General features: G+C 43.9%; 1 protein-coding gene across 2 annotated transcripts in view; it reads right to left on the bottom strand.

The window, feature by feature from the left end:
- USP54 (ubiquitin specific peptidase 54) overlaps nt 1–23,701 on the bottom strand; it is a 1,958,070-nt gene that overhangs the window by 742,569 nt on the left and 1,191,800 nt on the right. For both annotated transcript variants that reach the window (XM_069240548.1, XM_069240549.1), the window contains one exon: nt 14,800–14,927. In XM_069240548.1, the coding sequence (XP_069096649.1) occupies nt 14,800–14,927 (128 nt within the window). The remainder of the gene's footprint in view (nt 1–14,799; nt 14,928–23,701) is intronic.

Below are 23,701 nucleotides of genomic sequence, written 5' to 3'. Positions count from 1 at the left end.
GTCCGAAGGTCTAGGATAGGACGTAAGCCCTTGTCCTTTTTTGGTATCAGAAAGTAGCTGGAATAACAACCACAACCTACTTCTGGCACAGGGACCTTTTCTATAGCTCTCTTGGGCGGAGAAGCGCCAAATGATCCTCTGGAAGGTGATTGAAGGATGGTGGCATGGATGGTGGAGCAGATTCGAAAGGGAGGGATTAGCCCTTTCAAACGATCCGCAAAACCCACCTGTCCACAGTGATATTTTCCCAGTGGATCAGGTGATGGCGAATCCTGCCACCAACTAGACGGGAGTGAGGGGACTAGGAGGGTTTGGAGGCTGCAGCGGGGGCAGAGGTGGACTGGGCAGACCTCTGGTTCCCTGTCCCACATCCACGTGGGATTCCGCGTCCCCGGCCCTGCATAGGTTGAACAGTGTGTGAGGCATGGTGGCTGGGTGGAGGAAGTGACAGTGAGCCCCTTCCGTGGCCACAATAGGGGCGGAAAGCAGACTGTGGTGGGTGAGGGGCAGAGGAAAGACCGAGAGACCGAGCCGTAGTCTGGGAATCCTTGAACCTCTCGAAGGCTGAGTCCGCTTTGTCTCCAAAGAGACGCGAGTCATCAAAGGGCATGTCCATGAGTGACTGTTGGACATCCCCTGAAAAACCAGAAGTGCGTAACCAGGCGTGGCGTCGTAAGGCCACCTTCGTAGCAACTGATCTGCCCAGAGAGTCGGTCGTGTCCAGCCCACAACGGATTGTGAACTTTGCCGCATCTCTCCCATCGGTCACAGCTTGGGAGACGACAGCACGGGCCTCCTCCATTATCTGTGGCAGGACTTGCGCAACCGTATCCCACAAAGAGTGGGAATAGCTGCCCTAAAGGCATGCGGTGTTCACAGTCCGCAGCGAGAGACTGGAGGAAGAAAACAATTTCTTGCCAAACTGTTCCAGCCTTTTGGATTCCCTATCCGGGGGTGCGGAAGGGAATGCACCTCAAGAAGAGGAAGCCTGGATAACAAGACTCTGAGGCGTGGGGTGTTGGGACAGGAATTTAAGGTTGTTCAGAGCGGGCCGATGGCTGCGTGCGATAGTCCTCTTCACAAGAGCCACTGTGTTGGGTTTGGACCATGTACTCAAAAGGACATCGGTGAGAGCCTCATTAAAGAGCAAAAGGGGTTCTGACGTAGAAGTCCCAGGCTGAAGCAACTCCGTCAGGGAAGCTCGAGACCGAGGACCTAAGCTGCCCTACTGACTAACATACCAAAAACGTGCAATACATGGAGTCTGTTTAGCAGACGCACACACATGTGGTTCAGTCAACTCCTTTACTCAAGGTGACAAGCATGTGAGTGGGGCCCAAGCCCCTCTTCTCACTAGGAAAGTGAAAGCTTCAGTTTGTTAATCACATAAGATCAGATGTCAGTTACACCGTCAGGCCAGACCTAAAAAATCAAAGTAAGTTAATGACTGCCCTTCTCCTATCAGTCCTGCTTCCAGAGAAAAACACCTTGAACTATCTAGTTATTTAAGACACCTTAACAGCATTACAATGTCATGTGTCTGCTCCTGAAACACCAAGCTTAGGCAGCTCGATAAATAAGCAAAATGATCAGAGATGTGCGAAGGGCATGCACCTTTTTGTGGAAGCACACAACTTCTGTTGAAACAAAACATGTTCTTCTGTTTCCCAAAATGCCTGCAGAGCCAAAGCTACTCTCCTGGTGATTCTCCCATACTTGTCTGGTGACAGCATCATTTTCAAGCCAGACCATAAAATACACGACAAGTTCTGTAATCAATACCTCTAAAACATATATACAGCATGTAAACCAGAAACAGTAACTGAGATCTAACTCAGAATAGTTACAATCTCTATCATCAAGTGACCCATATAAGCTGGATGATTAGGTCACGCCTACGAAGGAAGGAAGGACTGCTCGTACCGGTACTTGGGGGCGGGGCCAAGTCCCCCTTTTAATCGCACAGCGTACCCGCTTCGCAGGTCGCGCCTACGAAGGAAGGAAGGACTGCTCGTACCGGCACTTGGGGGCGGGGCCAAGTCCCCCTTTTAATCGCACAGCGCGCCCGCTTCGCGGGTCGCGCCTATGAAGGAAGGAAGGACTGCTCGTACCGGCACTTGGGGGCAGGGCCAAGTCCCCCTTTTAATCGCACAGTGCGCCTGCTTTGCGGGACGCGCCCGGGCAAAGCCCGGGTCAAGGGCGGGCCCGTCCTTCGCCCGTCAGCGCCCGGAAGAGGCTGGGCTGGGCCACATCCCTTCATTTTTATTCTTTTTGCTGTGTTTTCTAGGGGTGTGAAGCAAGCTCTTTTTCTTTTTTTCTTTTATCCAGCATGGGGAAGCGCAAGGTGCGCTCCAGTCCTGATCCTTCTGCAGCCAAGTCCAAATCCTCTAAATCTAATAGAGTAATGCAAATTCATTCCAATTGCGTCTCTAGAGAAATTGACAATTTAATCGAGGAAGTGGAATCTATTCTCAAGGAAAAAGAGGGCAATACTTGCAAGAGACTGAAACCTGGAACTCCTGTTCTTAACAATAGGCCGTAATATCTCTACCGATGCCCAGCCTCCGAGAATTCCAGTTCAAGTTCCTGCTTCTTCTAGGTTGTTGAGTCTGCCCAGTTCTTCACCCCCACCTGGCTTTGTTGCCAATTCAGATGCAACTTTTCTTGATCCCATCCTAAGTGGGATTCCCTGTGCAAATCGGTTCTCCATCCTGGATCAACCAGACTTTGTGGGCGACAAACATCCCCTGACTCCTTCGCTTCTTAACACCAGCGTTGATTCCCCAGGAGAAGATGTTCTAACAATGGTTTCTAGCTTAAAACGAGAAGTTGGGGATCTGAAGGGTCTACTGTCTGAGGTCCTCAAACGCCTAAAAAAATCTGATTCAACCTCTCAGTGTACTTCGATTTCAGCACCAGCTCAGTCTCCCTGTCCATGGGTTCCTGCCGCATTACCAGTAGCTTCTCCATTTCCACTGGAATTTAATAAGGGCCCCTTTCCATAGACCACTCCATGGAAAATATTCGGCCCCACTGTCAGCAAATCTGATACCTTCTCTTTCCAACCCTGACCAATTTGTGGCCCATCCTACTTACATGTCCAATCAAAATTGTATTTACATGTGTAATGTCCCCCCTCTCATATCTCACATGAGGGAAGATACTTCTTCTCTTATCAATAAGGTATCGTATTGGATTCGCCACACCAGGCTATTATTCATGCCGATATTGTCTTTGCCTCACATGTGCGTGGCTGTCCCTGTGGACGGGATACTATTAAAATCAATCTAGCTAGCCCCGTGCTAGTCAAGGGGCTTTTGCAGTTGGAAGCTCGCAACTTGTTAAGAACGGACTCTGACATACACTTCAGAGAATGCTCGCCCGTTACGGGTCATAAGATCTTGCCCGTTCGTCCACCCAGGGCCAAGATAATTCCTTGTAATGTTACATCTTAGGGGCTTATGTCGAATCCTTTTCCATCTGTATGTTTCAGGAAACCCGGGCAACGGATTGTGTGCATAGGCAAGGCTATTGTTCTTTTACTAAAAAGGCAATCCAGTCTCCTAGGGGAAGGGCGACCGGGGGTCTATGTACCTGGGTTAAGTTGTCTGAGATGGGCAGGGTAAAGGAAATTGCTGTTGACTCTTGTGACATCCTAGCTATAGCAATATGGCCAAATTCTGACACTCCTGTGTTATGTATTAATATCTATAACAGACCAGGCCCTTCTAATTATCAGTCTGACACTATCCATCTGCTGCACAATCTTCATTCTAAATATCGAGTCATCATTGCAGGGGACCTTAATGTTCAAATTGAACTTGACTCAGCTTTTGCCGAGTCTACTCAGTCTGAAGATGAAGTGTGGAATGTTCCCCCGCTTTTAATTCAATCTATGCCACTGACTTCTTCCCCTAGGGTGTCGCAGATAATAGATCTTGCAGTTACTTATGCCCTTCGTTTTGGAAATGGCCGATTTCCAAATGTCAATCCTGTTAGACCTACCTTTTTCAGAGGATGCTATAGTAGTTTTCTTGACTACGTCATCTTTGATCTACGAGTCTGGCATTTTATAATTAACGTAGAGGTGGGTTTTCGTCGTACTAGTGACCATGCCCCATTACAAATTGCATACAACGCAGCTCTATTTACAGGGCACGCACCGCCCAATGTTTCGGTTGTTTCTAACGATTTGCTGGAATTGTCCAGCAACAGGCGTGTGGTAAAATGACCTTCGTTTTTTAAATCCAATCTGCTTAATGATAAGCACTGCGCCTTGGTTTCTTGTCACCAGCTCTTTGATGACTCTATTGCATTATCTTCCTCAGAAATTATGTCTTCTCATGTAGCTCTTTTTGTGGACCTCAAGGAGCTTTTTACTAAATCTCCCATAACCCAAAGGAAATCCCCTGTATCCAATTCCAAATGGTTTGATAAGAAGTGCCGGGTGGCCAAGAACTTTCTGTTCAAAGCTCTAAAGTTAAAGAACCGGGATGCTATTATACATGCAAGAAGAAACTATGTTTCTACTCGCAAGTTATCCAAACTCAAATATGAGGAAAATTTATGGGAGGGTCTGGCGGAGGCGGTCAGTGCTCGTGATGCCAAACTCTTATGGATTTTGGTTTCGCGTAGAGATCCTGCCCTGTCATCTACTCCAGAATGCCACATTGATCCAGAAACTTGGCTCTCCCACTTTGGGGAACTGTACGGTCCTCGGCCGGATTCTGATAATATTTCTACCGATTCCTTATTGTGCCATCCTGCTGTGCCGCCTTTTACTTTAAAAGAAACAGAGTTGGCAATTTGCGCACAAAGAACAGGGAAGGCTCCCGGCCCAGATGGTATCCCCTCGGATCTGTATAAATCAGACTTACTCGTATGGACCCGGTACATCAATACGGTATCGAATACTGTCATGGCAACTCGATCCTACCCGGTCTCGTGGAAGATGGCAATTATTGTCCCCATTCATAAAAAAGGAGATAAGAGCTCCCCAGGGAATTATAGACCCATTAGCTTATTAGACAACTTGCAGAAAATATTCTCTTTCCAGTTGCTATCCAGACTAAAACACTGGATAACGAAAAATCAGGTTTTAAGTCATCTCCAGGTTGGATTTAGGGACAAGGTCAGTACCCTCGACCAGGTCTTCCCATTTACTACCCTTAAGTGGAAGATCGTAGACGCAGATCATGGCCATTTATTTGTGGCCTTCGTTGATTTGAAATCTGCGTTCGACCTTGTCCCGCGTGCCAAGCTCTGGGAGGTCCTTAGCAATACTGGTGTTCTGGGTTCCATGATCAACATTATCAAGGATCTTTACTCTGACAACTGTGCTAAAGTTCGCTGGGGTGTGACCGGCGATCTGACCCCAGCTTTCCCAACAGCCCGTGGTGTGAGGCAGGGGTGCGTTCTTGCACCTTCCCCTGTTCCTTTTGTTTATTAATACTTGTATTCCATACCTTTCAGACTGCCATGGTGATCCCCCCAGCTTGGGTGGGCAGAAGCTCCCCTGTCTTTTGTTTGCGGACGAAACTTTGCTACTCTCGCGTACTGCTACAGGCCTTTCCAGACTGCTCTCTAAATTCATGGAGTTTTGTATCGACCACGGGTTGGAAATTAATTCAGCAAAAACAAAACATATGGTCTTTGGGGATACCAGACACAAAATGAAGAGGCCTGTATATTTAGAGGGTGATCCCTTGGAAAGAGTGGGCACATTGGACTATTTAGGCATTAAATCGAAGACTCACATCTCTGGCATGCCCACCGCCAGAAATCTTTACTGTGCCTGAAGCAAAGGGAGGGTGGCATTGTAAGATTTGCCTCTAGATCTCCCAAATTTGCAATGTCCCCTGCCCTTGAAATATACAAATCTCAAGCCAGGGGGGGTGCTCTATACGGCGCTGAACTTTGGGGCCACTGCAACTTGGCGAATTTGGCAAGGGCAGAAAATCAGTTCTTGAAAATGCTGCTAAAAGTCCCCTCCAGCACACCATCTTTGCCCATCCGAATGGACCTAAACCTCTTCTCAATTTTGCAGATTGTTGCTCTAAGGCCCCTGTTGTTTTGGATTCAGTTATGGACAACAGACGCCCTAATTCCTTTTCGTTGTGGGCTTCTTAAACTGGTGGGCCGCGATTCCATTATTAAAATCAAATGGTGTGACTTCGTCGAACGATCCTTCTCCCACCTCGGCCTAGGGTCCTATTGGCAAGATCCCACCTCCATTCCTAAAAACGCTGTGTAGCTGTTAAAGGATGCTTTTTGGCATAACGTCCAGATTGCCCAATTTGTCAAGTCTGTCCCGCTGTCTATGTCTGATAATTATTTATCAGTCAAATGCCATTATGAATTTGAGCCCTTTATGGACGTAGCGTTATCTCCATTTACACGCGCCCTTTTTATTAGGTTCCGAATAGGGTCTCTCCCTCTGTGCTCCCTAACGTATAAATGGTCCAGTTCCATCAATATATCTAAGTTCTGCCCGATGGGTTGCAAAAGCGAAGAGTCTGTTTCACATGTCTTTTTTCACTGCCATGCATACCACAAACAAAGAGCTCTTTGGATCATCCCGCTTTGTAAACATATAGGTGCAAGATCTTGTTTTCACGTTGAGAGAATCCTAAAATCTGATCCATCTGTCCAGATAGTTTTGCCAGTGGCAACATTTCTCAAATCAATCTGTCGTTTTAGATTAGCAATTTTAAGGAACAAGACTGGCTAGCTAATTCTTAGACTTATTTATGTATATTTATTCAACTTGGACGTATGATTTTAGCCTCTAACGTGTAGCATATAGATACTGGTTCACTATATTATTGTTTATTAATGCACTTACAGAACTGGTCTTTCGTCTAGTAGAATTTTCCATTATTAAGAGGCACCCATCTTGTTGCTTATCTTGTTTGGACCTTAAATTTCTCTTAATCTTTTTAACTTTTTTATGGTGTTTTTACCTTTAGTGTGCTCTTGCTTTTTAAAAAAAAGATTTGATGTGCATTGTACTTTTGTGGTATGTTTTTCTTACCGAAATAAAGTCAAATGATGATGATGATGATTAGGTCACCCGCTTTCCTGAACCATCCTTTTAAATCTTCCAAAAGAGCATTTAACAGTTACATAAGCCTATTAAGGAACACTCACCAGAGTGGTAAACCTCTGAAAATGTAAGTACATTACACTGACTAATAATACATTAAAACAAACAATTTAAAAACAATCCTAACCTACCCCTAATGCTAACCCTATCCTTAATTGTATTCCAAAACAAATAAATTAAATTATCTCAAATTAAATATGTTATATATGCTTTAAATTTGCACTGTTTGTCAAACCCTGATTTTAATAATAATCAAACACTAAATTCTAATTAATTAAATAAATTAAAATAGCTAACTAACTTAACGCCAGCTCCAAACCTAAATTAATTTTAAATAAATACATTTAAAAAGGAAAGTTAACCCCATCATAATGAAAACCCCAACCTTCTAGTAAATTAAAATAAACTGAAGGAGTGCCTTCCCTAACCCTCCTTCTCCTCCTAAACCAAATTAAGGCTTGACTAAAGTACTGCTAAGCAATACCTTATTTGATTAGTAGCATCTGTACTAGTGGAATTTTTTTTAGTGGCTCCGATAATCCTGGCCCCGATATACCCTTGTAAAAAAGCTTTTGTCCAGAGATTTTCATTTTTGATTTGTATTTTGGTTCATTAGAGAAGTAATTTAGCTTTGGTAGACATTGCTGATCAGGTCAAATTTTCCTGGACAACATTATTTAAAATGGTGGATGTGTTGCAGTTAAGATGTAACATTTCAGTAATCATGAGACCTATATACTTCATTATGTTGTTAAAACATAGATTTGGAGTCAAGTAGTCTTATACTCCTCAGAGCAACCCTTCCTCCGTTTTCCAAAATGGCTGCTCTATAATGATTTGTTTTAGTTATCATATTGACAATTTATTTTAATAATGTTTTTGTTTCAGGTTTTCAGTTGATTCAAATTTGTAAACGTGAGCAAAGTAGATGGTAGCAGAGAATTTTTACTTCCTGACAGAGTGTTGTTAATTAAAAAATCAAAGGACTCCTTCAACAGAGAAAAATGTGTCATATGCCAAACTAATCTGGAAAAAAAAAGCTAACATCAACTGCGGCTGGACAGAGAGTTCGAAATGATGCAGAAATATGGCAAGGTGAAGTTCACAAGAGATTGAAACTGATGGGTACAAAGGATCAAATATTTTATCATTATAACAAGTGCTATACAGCAGGAAAAAAGTTTGGAAAAAAAATGTTAAAAATGGTAGAAACCAGTGAATCACAACAAGAATCAGAGTCTTCTGAGAATGCAATGACAAAAAAGAAAAATATGTCATATGCCAAATTAATCCAAAAGGTATTGTGGATCAAGTGGTCTTATAGAGACAGAAAATAACTTCTGAGGGCAACCCTTACACTATTTTCCAAAATGGCAGCTATAATAGAGAAAGAAGAGTCATATGTAAATTAAACAAATAATAATGGTTTTTAATCCTTTCATGTATACACCAGGCAACATTTATGATCTGAATATGAAAAACTAAATGTTTATCACTCCTGTTTTAGACATTTCATAGTTTACTTTATTTGTTTCAGCAATCGCTCATGGTACATTTGCAGAATGCTGAACATTTGAGAAGTGCATATCAGCAGGGCCATCTTTTTGTAGCACACGTTTTGCAAAGTCATGTACGTGTAAGTTCTGTGGGTATAGGCTTTGGAAATTTTGTAGGTTTTAGTACCCCATCAATATCTTTCCAACCAAACTCACACTGATCTTTCACTACATATGCATGATCTGAAACATTTACACATCTTCTGATCAAGTAAAATGCTCTTTTTATGTGTCCACCATCTGCACTGTAGATCGTCAAATGTCTGACAGTCAGAGCTTGTTTTCCACACACGCACAAGGTATTTTTCTATGTCTTTAAAGTCACACTCTTCTGTCTCAGCAATCCTTTTGAAAATTCACAGGTTCAGCAGTTAAACAAGCTTTATTCCAATTTTGCTCATAGTCTCATCACTTGTAAGAATATGTGGCAACTCTGGGTCAACTATCTTGACCAGAATATGAAGCAGGATTAAGTGACTTTTCTCACCTGTTCCATAATGTAATCATAACTCTGACAATCCGTGACTTATGAACATTGGAACAAATCAAAGTAGCACTATAATAACATCTGTGTCATTTAACAGTAGAATGACTCAATTGGAACTATTTCGAACAGCCCAATTAACATGTGGCACAACATCTTCCTCCAATTTGCTGTTAAGTTCTTGAACGGTATGGCCTGTACCCTTTGAACATAACACATCAACTCCTCATTGACAATCTTTCCACTTGCAATAATTGGTAATTCAGTGTTCGCTGAAGCATCAGCAATGTTTTGGCGAGTTAACATCTCCAAAATCATCTTGTTCGATACTGATGACTAGAATTTATCAAGTTGCACAGGTATCGACATGAATTTTTGATGTAGCCAAGGCCAATTGTTCCACTTGTCGACATTCGTGTGATTCTCTCACATTCTGGGGCAGATAGTTCAAGATCATTGTCAAAGACAACGTGCAGTTCTTGCAAGAAGCACACTGACTTAGATATCTATAGAATAGTCTGAACGACCTTGTCGAAGTTTTGCATGGATGTAATCTTGACCATTCCCAATTCAGACATTGGGGGTCATTCTGACTCCCGCCGGGCGCGGTCACCGCGCGCCCGGCGGGAGCCGTCAAAATACCGTACCGCGGTCGGAAGACCGCGGCGGGTATTTTGAGTTTTCCCCTGGGCTGGCGGGCGGGCTTCAAAAGGCCGCCCGCCAGCCCAGGGGAAAACGACCTTCCCACCATGAAGCCGGCTCGTAATCGAGCCGGCGGAGTGGGAAGGTGCGACGGGTGCTACTGCACCCGTCGCGTATTTCACTGTCTGCTATGCAGACAGTGAAATACAAGCGGGGCCCTCTTACGGGGGCCCCTGCAGTGCCCATGCCATTGGCATGGGCACTGCAGGGGCCCCCAGGGGCCCCGCGACACCCCCTACCGCCATCCTGTTCCTGGCGGGCGAACCGCCAGGAACAGGATGGCGGTAGGGGGTGTCAGAATCCCCAAGGCGGCGCAGCATGCTGCGCCGCCTTGGAGGATTCTGACGGGCAGCGGAAAACCGGCGGGAGACCGCCGGTTTTCCTGCACTGACCGCGGCCAAAGCGCCGCGGTCAGAATGCCCTGCGGGGCACCGCCGGTCTGTCGGCGATGCTCCCGCCGACCCTGGCCCCGGCGGTCTGAGACCGCCGGGGTCAGAATGACCCCCATAGTCCACAACAACAGCTGTTTTCAATGAGGACACCTTTTTTAAATGAAATTCTTCAGGTGAAAGGTTTTTTTGCGAGCTCTTATATGAGTTTGTGCTTCACTGGTTTGGTTGCAACAACTCAAATAATGCGTTTGTTAGAAGAAGCTCCAGCAACAGAATGTCCTTTATACATTCACCCCTTTCTTTTGCTACATTCATCATTCTATGTGCTTGAGGAAGTTGTTTTTGTAACCTGTTTTGTAGTGGCTGGTTGGACGAAACTATTACTATGGCAATTGAAGAGTGGAAGTTTATGTCAAACAACATTTTCTCTTTCAATAGACATCTCTCCTGCTTCAGTTCAAAGTATTGTTTCGATTTATGTTCCAGGACATCTAGTAGACATGTCTTTGTATCGTTATCCATATATTGTTTGGTTATTAAGTTGAGCAGTATAGTCGCACAGGCTCAGTCATTTCAAAGGAGTGTCCATGCTTCTGCTTGAAATGAAAGCTGTCAACATGTTTATTAAAACGTTCCCCTCTCTTTCCCACAAGTTTGTGATGAGGAACAGTTTCACGATGGTCCATTATTTTGAATTTGTTATCTCTCTAAAAACACTGCAAATAGAAAGATTTCATGATAAACGTGCTGCCATTGAGCAACATATTCACTTTTACGTGTCTGGCCAACAATTCGCTTGGAGATTTTCTGTGATCTCTGGTTCACCTGTCCCAGTATAACTGGAGCACCAGCATTGAATCTTTCCTCTCTGTCTTTCACCACAAAAAGTCTATGGATGAATTTTCTGTAGAGGTATGGTTTTACAACCTCTAGCTTCTTCACTCTTATGCAATCAGATTCACAAAACACAGCAATCAGTGACTCCACAGTTTTCACATGCAGCTCCCAATCACCTTCTTGATCAGCATGTACCTTGTTTTTCACTAGAGTTATTGTGTAAAACATTTCCCATGTACTTGCAAAGTTCTGTTTTTTCTTCAAAACCTTCAACAAACTCTACAAACTTGGTCTTTAGGTTTTCAATTTTAAACGGAGCGCATTGAACACTGTCTGGCTTTGCATTATGTCTTTGAATGAAGTGGACCCTGTGCTTTGTTCCCTTATGATATAACATATGCAAACCTAATTTATCATTCTTGTTCCAGAAAGAATTCCAACACAATTTTTCTATAGCCTCAGATGAGCATACCTTGTAACAAATGAACATAATGAGTTCTGCTCAATGCTGACTGGAGAGTTTTGCTTCCAAAGATTTTAGCCTTAATAAGTGCACCGTCTATGCCACATCCTCTGAGATGACTTACTGCACACCACAACGCAGCTTTTGTCATGTGGAAAATGCCCATCACTGAATAAACATCTTAAACTTCTACTAGATTGCTCATAAAATGTCAGCTACAATACAGAAAACACCTTCATCACAGAAAATTGGCAAGATAGGCTGGTTTCAAGCTCAGCAGGCACATTTCTGAAATATTTTAGAGCTGTGTGTAATGTTGCGTTGTTTGTGACTGGAGATGGTATTGCTGGGACATTATTCAGAGCATGAATTCCTGTCCACGGACGAACTGGCTTTTTTTCATCCGCACTGAATAAAAAATATACTATTTTCAGATAAATCAGCTTTGCAAACTGCAGCTTCAGGTAGAAGAGGATCCATGTCCTCAGCCACTTTGAAACTTTCTGGTAGACTGGGAGGTGTTGATGGCTGGTAGTGATTTTGCACACCCTGGCATGGCAGTTGGGTTATAAGTTTGCAGCTTTGTTTGTTTATGACTACAGCTTGTTTTCCAGCAGCTACTTCATTGGTATAGTCTTGGAAAGGCACCATTGCAATGTGATGTGTTCTTAATGTTCCAAAGAAGAATGGTCTTCAAAATCGAAATTTTCAAGAGCAGCAATTGTAAATCAAAGTGGTGAGCTGTCGAATTCACAATATTTTACAGCATAAGCTGCTAACAAGTTCCTGCTCCGTACTATGTCATCATAACTTGTTGATACATCAATCATTGAAGTGATCTGAACTCTACTTTTGCACTTGTCATGGATGGTGTGGGCAGTCATCATGTGTAGCGAGGTTTTCTTTTTGCGGTGATGTAATTTATAACACGATTTGGAAACAACAGTACATTTGCACAGCATAAGCCTGTTGGTTCACAGGACTGTCTTCCACTTCTTCGTTTACATCTTCAAAGTCATCATCAATGATGTAAAAAATGTTAAGAAAACATCAGGCATTCTCGTTGACTCCCATAATTTGCGGAGCTCTGGGGCATCACAAAATTTGTCATTAAGTCAAAAATTGAAATCTTTCACAACGTTTCTTAAAAATGGTTCCTGCTGATTTTACTGCATCCTGTGATCGTATTTTGGCAGCAAGAACCTCAGGAGTCAAATCAGCGGAGAACACCATAAGTGGCTCAATCTTCTTGTTAGTCTGACAAAAACTAATTCTGTTATTGTACATTTTCACCAGAAAATCTTAATTTCATTATTATTCATCAATACAGTTTGTTGACAATTATTTCTCTGATCTCACTAAGTGTGAACCCGTAGCTAGCACTCAAGAGTGGCTTTAAAACTTCATTTGCTTTTTCAAAGAGTGCAAACTTAACTGAAGGCTAGCGGTTAGTTTGCTGCTAGCAGCTCATTTTACATTCATATTTTCAGTTCTGGTGGGCATACAAATCTGCTGTAAATACATTCACCTTGCTCTTTAGATCAGCTACTCGAATGAAACCTTCATCTTGGAAGAAACTAGCTGCCGATAAAAACATGTTTGCCCTTTGAGACTCACATACTCTGAACCCTGTTCTTTTGTCAATCCCTTTGGCCCTTGGTCTGGCTAAACCACAGATAACACATTGATGAGCCTTTGCTTTCTGATCAGTTGTTGGAGGTGGACAAGGGGCAGCCATCGATCTTCCGAGTGGATCTTCATTGGGTTTGGTTGTCGTCACTTTCTTAGATGACTTGGATTGTTGTTGTGATTCACTGGATTCTGCAATTTTTTACACATTTGTTCCAGGCTTTTTTCATTGTATATTACTAATAAAAGTATGATCCTTTTCACCCATCAGTTTCAATCTTTTGTGAACTTTGACTTGCTGTATTTCTGCAGCATCTCAAACTGTCTTCTCTCCAGCCACAGTTGATGTTAACTTTTTTTTCGGATTAGTTTGGCATATGATACATTTTTCTTGGTTGAAGGAGTCCTCAGATTTGGTAGTTAGCAACACTCTGTCAGGAGGTAAAGATCCTCTGATACCACCTGCTTTCACTCATGTTTACAAATTTGAAACAAAACCAATATTAAAATAAATGACCAATATGACTAAAACACATTATAGAGGAGCCATTTTGGAAAACGGTGGAAGGGTTGCTCTGGGGAGTCATTTTCTGTTTTTGAAAGTAGTTGACCCTCAAAACGTATGTTTTGACACCAAAATGAAGTATATAGGTCTCATGGTTCCTGAAATATTACATCATCACTGCAGCACGTCCACCATTTTTAAAAGTGGCGTCCAGAAAAATAATTGGCCCGGATTAGCAATCACACAAGTCATAAATGAAAACCTCTGGACAACAATGTTTTTATGGGGGTATATCAAGGGGCCAGGACTATGATGTGACGGCATCGTGATTCAGTGGATTCCAGGTAAAGATGATGCATCAAACTGTTCTCATCAAACTTAGTAGTCAGACACCAAAGGCCATTCTCCCTGATCCATCCCACACTGTGTCTCATGTGATGAGATAAAGTTTTGGGGTTGTACCCTACCCCTTTCAAACTCATTACCTCCATCTGTACACCTTGAGGCATAATTCAAAAGCTAACGCAAACTGTGGGAGAATCAAGTCATCTGCCAAAATAACATACATGAACCAATATAGTTTATCATCTGTAGTTCCTGTTTTCCCTTAACCTTAATTCCTACTCATTGAGTGTTCTCCACAATTCATCTACTTGTACTAATGAAATATAAAAAACAGTAAATTACAAACAGTAAATAAAAATGTTATTTTAGAGCATTTTTTTATATTTTCACAATGAAAAGCATAGCTGGATTTAATTAAATTATTTTAGCATCAATAATGCATCTGCCTTCTCAATTAGCTTTTCCCTTTCTGGAGGAGCAAGGACACACTATGCTAAAAAATGTGCGAAAATCTATGCATATTGTTGTTTGAATTGTAATAAAATGAAATTGTTAACAATGAGTATGTTTTTGCTTAAATTAAAGATAACCTACCATCCTGTCTTGTACCATAGAAAATGAAGTTTCTTTAACATATCCCCAAACACATCCCTAAATGGTCTTTCTGTACATGTGACACATGCCACTTCAACAAGATTAACCTGCATTCTAAAACATGTTCTAGAGCTGAAGATTCCTAGAGATTGGTCTAATTTCAGAAAGTATATGCCATGTCTCTTACCCATGTTAGAAATGCGGCTGTTTGCCCATCTGGATGAATCCAAAGCTTCTAAAGCGCTACTGCTCTGAGATTTGGGGACATTACGCCAGGCTGGCACAAATGCAGAGGGTCTTTTTAAAGGATAATCTCTGGAAAAAAGCAAAAAGCACATCTATCTTCATGTTCTACTCACATCTTACTTCAAACTTTAAATCATGATAACTGATTGAAGAGTTCATATCTTCCACTCAGAACAGTTATGAATCAAAGTAGAAAGTACAAACCACTTGCCTTCCAAAGCCAATAAACAGGTGAGTTGCTAAAGGGGGCCTTGTAAAACCCAACATGCACTTGAAAAGTATCCTGGCTGAGCAGTAGGTGACAAAATATTGTATTATTTGCCCATTGCAATCAATGAAAACGTGAACACGGTTACCAAGCTTAAAAAGATCTTTTTAGCACAAAGATAAAGCAAGAGAATAGCAAGGATTTTCTCATGGATGAAGATGAAATCTGTAACTACATCATGAATTTTTTATCTGAAAAAGTGTAGACATAAAGAGTTGTGCAGGACTTCACAGATTTTTCTCAAAGAAGAATTCTGACAGGAAACAATGTTGAGCAGTTTTGGCCTTTGAAATGTGAAAGTGGTTGCTTATGAGAGAGGAGGCTCACCCTCCAAACAAGGTCTCCATTACCCTGCTCATCCACGGTTCTGGACGGCTACTGTGGGAAATTCTGCTGTGACATGATAAGGTACATGGATGTGCAAAACACCAAGGTACAGTGAGCTTGCATCATGAGTTAGAGTGCCAATTCTTTGCCTTTTTATTGGCCTCTAGTGGCAGTACTCACCCATGCTGGGCCTTCCATCACTCTTTCAGGACTGGCATGCTGTGGCAGACAATGCCCCCAGAAGTGGAAAGCCATCCCTAAACTGATTCCTCTGCATGCCTGTGAGTGCTTTATTCTGTCAAGTGTTCTGCTGATGCCTGAGAGAAAAGCTATGCAAATGCAACCCTTATGGCTACACCAGGGCCATGCGAAGTGAACTGACCCATCCGTGGGGCAATAATATGTGCTGGTGCCCTAATTATGTGCATGTCAGGGGGATGCCACAGATCTAGATCATTCTGCTGGTTTTCAACATTTAACAGTAATTGAGCTGCTTGCAGACCTGCCAATGGACATCTGGATTAGGGAGGATCACATCCTTCTATGCATTTTGCGGGTGCCAACCTTCATTGGTATACTACAAATGTTCCTCACCACATGTGGAATCCCACGGCAAATTCAATGGATGGTCTGGCCAAAAGACACTTACTTGAGGGAATCATTTATAGCTGATGTTAATTTGCTGAAGACACAAACCTCAAAAAGAATGACACCCCAAATCTTTTTTGTATCTCTAGCCTTGAAGACTGTTAAAATGTTAATTGATCTACATTCACTGCCCAGACAGGACTGGGCTTTATGTTGGCCACAGTCAACATTGTGATCAATTCAAATTACTTCTCCCCTGCCCACCACCATCTGTCACTGTATCATTATTGTATGCTGCAAATGTTAGATTGGTGATCTTCACTCAGGCTTCTCATTATCTGCTTACAGAAGGCACAGACCACTTTGAATAGTGCAACCGCATGTCCAGACTGAGTCTACCACCTGAGCTATTGTCTATGGAAAAATGGAGAGAAATCAAAAAAATCCCCAGATACCCCTCCCCACCCCCGACCTTGCTGCCAGATCAGATGTCATGGTTGAATCATTCATGAGGAAGCACTGATTAACAGACTGTACAATAGCTCTACATAACAAAATAGTACCTCAGAGAAGGCCCCATAGTTAAATCTATGTGCTTTGGTACAGCTTTGTTCCAATCCATGCTGGATGCAATGGACAGGTGACTCAATGCTGTGAACACCAAATGGAGCAAATTAACACATGGCCTAACTGGGGACAAGAGCTGTGGCACTCGCATGTGAGTGTGGAAATGGAGGACAAAAGCTAGCTTATAATAAATCAGTGTGAGAAAGTAGCCTCTTTCTAGCATGGGTACCCCCACGTTTGGTCTGTTTGTGAGTGTGTCACGGTGTGTTTTCTACTGTCCCACTAGGATCCTGCTAGCCAGGACCCCAGTGCTCATAATTAAAAGCCTATTTGACAGTGGGTTTTGCCTGTCTCACTGGGATCCTGCTAGCCAGTACCCCAGTGTTCATAGTTTGTGGCCTAATGTGTGTGTTGTCAGTAGAACTCCAATGCTTATGCTCTCTCTACTTCCAAATTAGTCACTATAGTTTAGTGACTTCATTTACCAATTCCAATTGGCACACTGGACCCCCCTTACACGTCCTTAGTATATGGTACATAGGTATCCAGGGCATTGGGGTTCCAGGAGATCCTTATGGGCTGCAGCATTTCTTTTACCACCCATAAGGAGCTCAGACAACCCCTTTCACAGGACTGCCACTGCAGCCTGCGTGAAAAAGTGCACACACTATTTCACAGCCATTTACACTGCACTTAAGTAACTTCTAAGTCACCTATATGTCTAACCTTCATTTACTGAAGGCTAGGTGCAAAGTTACTAAGTATGAGGGCACCCTAGCACTTGCAAAGTTTCCCCCACGCAAGGGCCAATTCCACGGACTTCGTGAGTGCAGGGATACCATTACGCGCGTGCACTACATATAGGTCAATACCTATATGTTGCTTCACAATGGTAACTCCGAATATGGCCATGTAAGGTGTCTAAGATCATAGAATTGTCCCCCCCAAATTTGGTATGGGGGGCCAATCCCCTGTATCCTGGGGGCTCCACCATTGACCCCCAGTACTGCCAAACCAGCTCTCTGAGGTTTGCAATGCAGCTACAGCTGCTGCCACCTCACATATAGGGTTCTGCCCTCCTTGGGTCTGAGCAGCTCAGTCCCAGGAAGGCAGAACAAAGCATTTCCTTTGGTAGGAGGGTGTTACACCCTCTCCCTTTGGAAATAGGTGTTACAGGCTTGTGAGGGGTAGCCTCCCAGAGCCTCTGGAAATGCTTTGAAGGGCACAGATGGTGCCTTTCTTGCATAAGCCAGATTAACACCAGTTCAGTGACTCCCAGTCCCTGCTCTGGTGCGAAACTGGACATAGAAAAGGGGAGTGACCACTCCCCTGTCCATCACCACCCCAGGGATGGTGCCCAGAGCTCCTCCAGTGTGCCCATGGCGTTAGCCATCTTGTTTTCCAAGGTGTGGGGACACTCTGGAGATCTCTGAGTGGCCAGTTCCAGCAGGTGACGTCAGAGACCCCTCCTGATAGGTGCATACTTGGTTAGGTAGCCAATCCCCCTCTCAGGGCTATTTAGGGTCTCTCCTGTGGGTTTCTCTTCAGATTCATCTTGCAAGTTTCCACCAGTAATCCTCTGGAACTCCTGCTTCATCCTCTCACCGCCAGATCAACCTCAGACTGCTCCAGGATCCGCTGTAACTGCAACAAAGTATCCAGAAAGGCTACTGTGACCCTGCAACTTCAGCTCCAGCCAGCAACAGCAATGGTTTCTAAGGTGTGCATGCTCTGAGGACTCCCTGTCTTCCTCCTGCACCAGAAGGACTGAGGAGAGTCACTTCCCTGCTCCAGCAGGCACCTTCTGAAACGACAACAGGTTCTCTGGGACTCCTGTCCTGGCGACGAGCGTGCTCCCTGGAACACAGGTGTGGACCCCTTCGACACAGACTGTCCTAAGGTCCAGCTGTACAAATGTGGCAGGGGTAAGAGCTTGCCTTCCCCGTTTGCGACAGTACCCCTGTGCACTGTGTCATCTCTACCTCCTGAGGCCTCTGTGCACTATTTGCAAGAATCCTTCGTACACAGCCTGGCCCAGATCCCCAGTACTCTATCCTGCGACGCTCAACTCGCTGAGTTGTTCTCTGGCGGCGTGGCACCCTATTTTTTAGTGTTGCAGCAACCGCAATTTGCACCTTCTTTGTCCCTGTGTCCTGGGACCCGGGACCCTGGTGGGTGCTGCCTGGCCATCTGTGGGTTCCCTCCAGTGTTGGGAGCCTCCTCTGCCCCTTTAGTCTGAGTTGAGGCCCCAAGGTCCCTCCTGGGCGCAGGCAGTGCCATTTTGACACAATTTGCGACATTGCTTGAACCAAGGCCTGTTGGACGAATCCAGCGCTGCAACTTGCCTGCATCCAACATCTGGACGTGGGACATCCTTAGCATCACGTCTTCTTTGGTGCTCTTGGGCAGACTTCTTCAAACCGGAGAATTCTCTTTTGAACCATCTTCTAGGTTGGTAGGGGCCCCTGTCCTTCCTGGAATCTTCTGCGACTTCTGGACTTGGTCTCCTCTCTTTACAGGTCTTCAGGTCCAGGAATCCACCATTTGTTGCTTGTAGTTTTGCTTGGTTCTTGCAATAACTCCAATCACAACTTGTAGTGTGTCCTGAGGAAGCTTGCACTACTTTACTCCTACTTTCCTGGGCTCTGGGTGAGGTATTTTACTCACCTTTGTGGTTTTATTACATTCCCAGTGCCCCTCTACACACTACACTTGCCATGGGGGGAATTTGTGATTCATATTCCACCTTCTTAGTATATGGTGCATGTTGCCCCTAGGCCTATTTCTTCCTATTGCATTATATGGTATTTTCTATTGATTGCACTATTCTGTGACTATTTACTTACCTGATTTTGGTCTCTAGTGTATATATTGTGTATAATACATACCATCCAGAAGGAGTATTGCCTCTAAGATATTTTTGGCCTTGTGTCACTAAAATAAAGTACCTTGATTTTTGTAACACCTAGTATTGTATTGTCTTGTGTATTAGTACTGTGTAACTATAGTGGTACTGCAGGAGCTTTGCATGTCTCCTAGTTCAGTCTAAGGTGCTCTGCTACAGCTACCTCTAACAGCCTAAGCTTCTAGAACACTGACTACATTTCACTAACAAGGGATAGCTGGACCTGGTATAAGGTGTAAGTACCTAAGCTATCCACTACAAACCAGGCCAGCCTCCTACAATCAGGTCTTCGGCTGTTCTGATACTGAAGAACTGGATGATATGTTCTTTTTGGTGAGGTTCCTCTCAGAATTTATAGGGCAGAAATTCTCACTCTCTTGAGTTCCAATGAGTATATAGGATCCAGTCTAGATATAACCCAAGGAATGACACCCCTACACCAAAAATCATCAGCTTTCTTGGATACTAATAGACAAGACGAGTGATTTTGACAGTGACAAAGAATAATTCCTATACAAGGATCACAAGATATATGTGTTGGCTGACTCTTCTCAGAAAATCCTTGCTAAAGACAGGAAGCTCCTAGTCCCATTTAAGTGGTACATCTGCAACAGTCTTTTACAATCAGCAACTATGCTTTTCACCATGAATTGTAAGAATAAAGAACTCCCCAAACCTGAAGAGCTAGAAAGGTTTGTTTATTCCCTTGCGTTATCTGCTATGGATACATTCAGACTCACCAACAGCACTGGTGTGATAGAAGCAGAACAATGTAGGGAGGACACCCAGGACAGACCTGGTGTCTGTGCGCCATAACTTTGCCATTTTTAATCCATGTATAAACCCATGGTAGTCAGTGCAAAACCTGTTAATGGATGGGCACATGGGAAGAGAGACTATCTAGGTCCCCTTTGAAGATATAATTCTATGACCTAATTTATGTTTATAACACAGTTGACTCTCACCTAACATTGTGGATTTACTCCTCCAATTCGGCCCCCCCACAATCTGAATAAATTGCAAGACACATTAAATGGATGAAGAGTCCCCTGTCTAAATTTGGAACCACACTTAACTGTCACTGGATTGCCAGTTCACGTTTCCATAACCCTACCCATTAAGGATCATCTGGTCGATGTACACCCTCTCAAACATTCAAGCTGCATCGAAATGGCTTATGGCACATATGCAGCCCTCTTCTCATGCCTTTTAGACATAAAAAAGAAAACTCCACAGAATAAAGAGGTGGAAGGGAAATAAGGAATCTGTGATTACAGTATCCACCAAAAAGAGCTCTGAAGAAAAGTAACAAGATTTTCTGATGAATACTTCTAACCATGGAATCCTCACCTTCAGAATAGACACCACAGCAGTGCATCCCAAAGGTGGAGGTTCTAAGGAATGGGCTTAAATAAAAAAAAAAGGTCTGAAGAAGTGAGCAGGCAAAGTGACCTTCCCACTGGATCGGACTGTCAAGGCAGTAGTGTTTTGTGAAGATGCCCCACCACCCATGTTGTAGCCTGGCAGACATTCAGAACAAGCACCCCTTTCCCCAAAGCTTTTGTAGCAGTCTTGACGATGGATAAATGGACCCGCAGGACTTTGGAAGGCTAGTTCTTGGCTAGGGCATAATAGATTTGATGCAGTGGACTATACAGCTGGACCAAGTTGTCATTTGCTCTGCTTTGCCCACTGATTTGCCTTTTTTCATAAATGAAAACCCGACAAAGAGCTGAACATCTATACAAATGCATTTTGTGCGTTTGAATTAAAGACTCTTTTTCATGGCTGAGTCTTATGTATTCTTGTAGTTTAAAATCTTCAGTTGTGTGAGAAATTCCTTGTATTCATTTATTTCTGCATTGATTTAGGCCAGACGTGTCTTAGAGTTACTCAGACTGCGGAAAATGCACCGAAAAGCGCAACCTGTATCTTTACTAGATGGGCATCAGAAAGTTTCTTGTGAGTATTGATGTTCAGGACAAGCCAATCTCTCATGCATTTTTATGCAATCTGCAACCAATCCTTACAGACAATAATATCATCCAAGAAAATGCATGGAGTGTTTATAATCAGTAACCCGTTGGGAGTCGCATTCACCCGTAGGTACTCCTTCATAATGGCTCTGTGTAGAGCAGTTTTTGCCAGATTCTTGATTGATTCTTGTTGAAAAGAGATAAGGGATCCAAATTCTCGTTGAGGCTTCTTGATGGAGTACTCCTATTGTTGCCCAAAATGGATGGGGTTCTCAAGATGGCTGCTACCATATCCTCATCATAACTTAATCCTTGTAATTTTGCCATTGTAAAAAGCAGTTGAGAATCCATACAGACAGCACCTGATATGTGACAAGCTTGGACATCACAGAGAAACTCAAAAAACAAAATTACCCAACATATATCACTCACAAAGAAAAGAGGGCGGAACAATGCTAGATGTGCTTTACTGGACATGGGAGGCAATGGAGTGGGTCTGGGATGAGCAGTGTGTCTATTATCTCCAAACGTGCTGTAGCGCCTCGGACCAGGTGGTGTGGATCAGCAGGCAGAAGAAAGGTGGAGTCGTCATGACCACATCTCAGGCAAAGGGATGAAGTGTACATTCTGTGGAGGCAATGGGGTGTGAGTTATGGTTGGTGGGTATAGTATAATTGCAAGTATTTTAGTCAGGCGTTGTGTGATACTTATTTCACCCATTCCAGGGCCATCAACCACTGCTTGTCTGTTAAGTTAAAGCCCAGGTAGTCATCCCATCTAGCTTTACTGTGTGGGTGGTGGGTACTATGGACCTCCTGCAGTTCCATATGAAGGATGGAAACCATTCTTCTGCCGAGGATGTGGGTCAATATGCAGTGTAAATCCCTGTGGGGTAAGGGCTTGGATGGGCCAGATCACCAAATCTCCCTGATCACTGCTCTTATTGCGGTATGTGAGAGAAATTTTCCTGGATCTAGGCCATGTGAATCTGCAAGGTCTGGGAAGGAGCGTAATGAACCATCACTATATAGGTCACTTATGAGGGTGAGCCCCTTCTCCCTCCATGGGGTGAAGTTGTAGACATGACAGAGGTGTTGCAGCTGGGGTACGCTCCACAAAGGGAGCTGTGGGGAGTATGGCGTCGATGTCTGCCTAGGATGGATATAACAGTTCCAAACTAGTTTTGCGGTCTGCATGAGCAGCCAAAGTGTGAGTCCAAAGAGAGGAGCTACTCAAACACCCCTCCATCCCCCATGTCGGCTTGAACCATGTCACCCTCTGGGGTGTGATCCCCAGCTATCCAGTGCATCGGCCACTGCAGCTCAGGCACCGCCAGGCAACCCTCTATAAAGGGGGGCTTAAAAGCGACGAGGAACACCCTCTTGCATCCCGTTCCCCATATGAGGGCTGTTATCAGGCCCTGTAGAGTCCAGAAGAAAGTTTTTGCAGGAGACACAGGTAGCACCACATAAAAATACAGGAGCCTGGGAAGGACCAGCATCTGCCCATGGGGGAAGTGGAAGGCGTGTCCAGATGGGCTGGATAGAGACTAGAGCCCTGTCATGATTAGCATCTATTAAATCAGCTTCCATATGATAAATATTGACCCCTAGATAACAGAAGGTCGCAAGAGCCCATGGGAAACACCCCCCATTTAGATTCAACTGGTGCAGAATGCTCATTGTCTGCAATGGGAAAATACAGGATTACCTCCAATTTACCTTAAGTCAGCTGCCTCCCCGAAATGGTCCAACAGGTCGTAAAGGGCCAGGAGAGTGCCCATCACATCCAGCACATAAACCAATACATTATCTGCATATAATGATGTTATGTGCCAGTGCGTTCCCACCTGGGCACCCCAATCAGGGCCTTTGCTTCGCAGCCATGCTGCCAGGGGTTCCATAGCCAGTGCAAATAGCACCAATGAGAGACAGCAATCCTGGCATGTCCTCCTCTGTATAAGGAGTGAGCGGGAGATCTGGGTGCCGGTGCAAACTTGCACTTGTGGGGTGGTGTATAACAGCTTTGCCCAGCGCAAAAAATTAGGACCATTCCCAAACCGCTTCAGGACCTGCAACAGGTATGACCAAATAGTGTGTTGAATGCTTTTTCAAACTCCAGGGAGACGTCCACTGAATGGCCCATCTCCCTAGAGACTGTGTCTATGATACAACACAGTTGTCTAATACTATGGTGTGTGGCCCTTTGTGGC

This window comes from Pleurodeles waltl, chromosome 6 (assembly GCF_031143425.1).
Source record: "Pleurodeles waltl isolate 20211129_DDA chromosome 6, aPleWal1.hap1.20221129, whole genome shotgun sequence".
Lineage (NCBI taxonomy): Eukaryota > Metazoa > Chordata > Amphibia > Caudata > Salamandridae > Pleurodeles > Pleurodeles waltl.
This window is presented reverse-complemented; position numbering and strand designations above follow the sequence as displayed.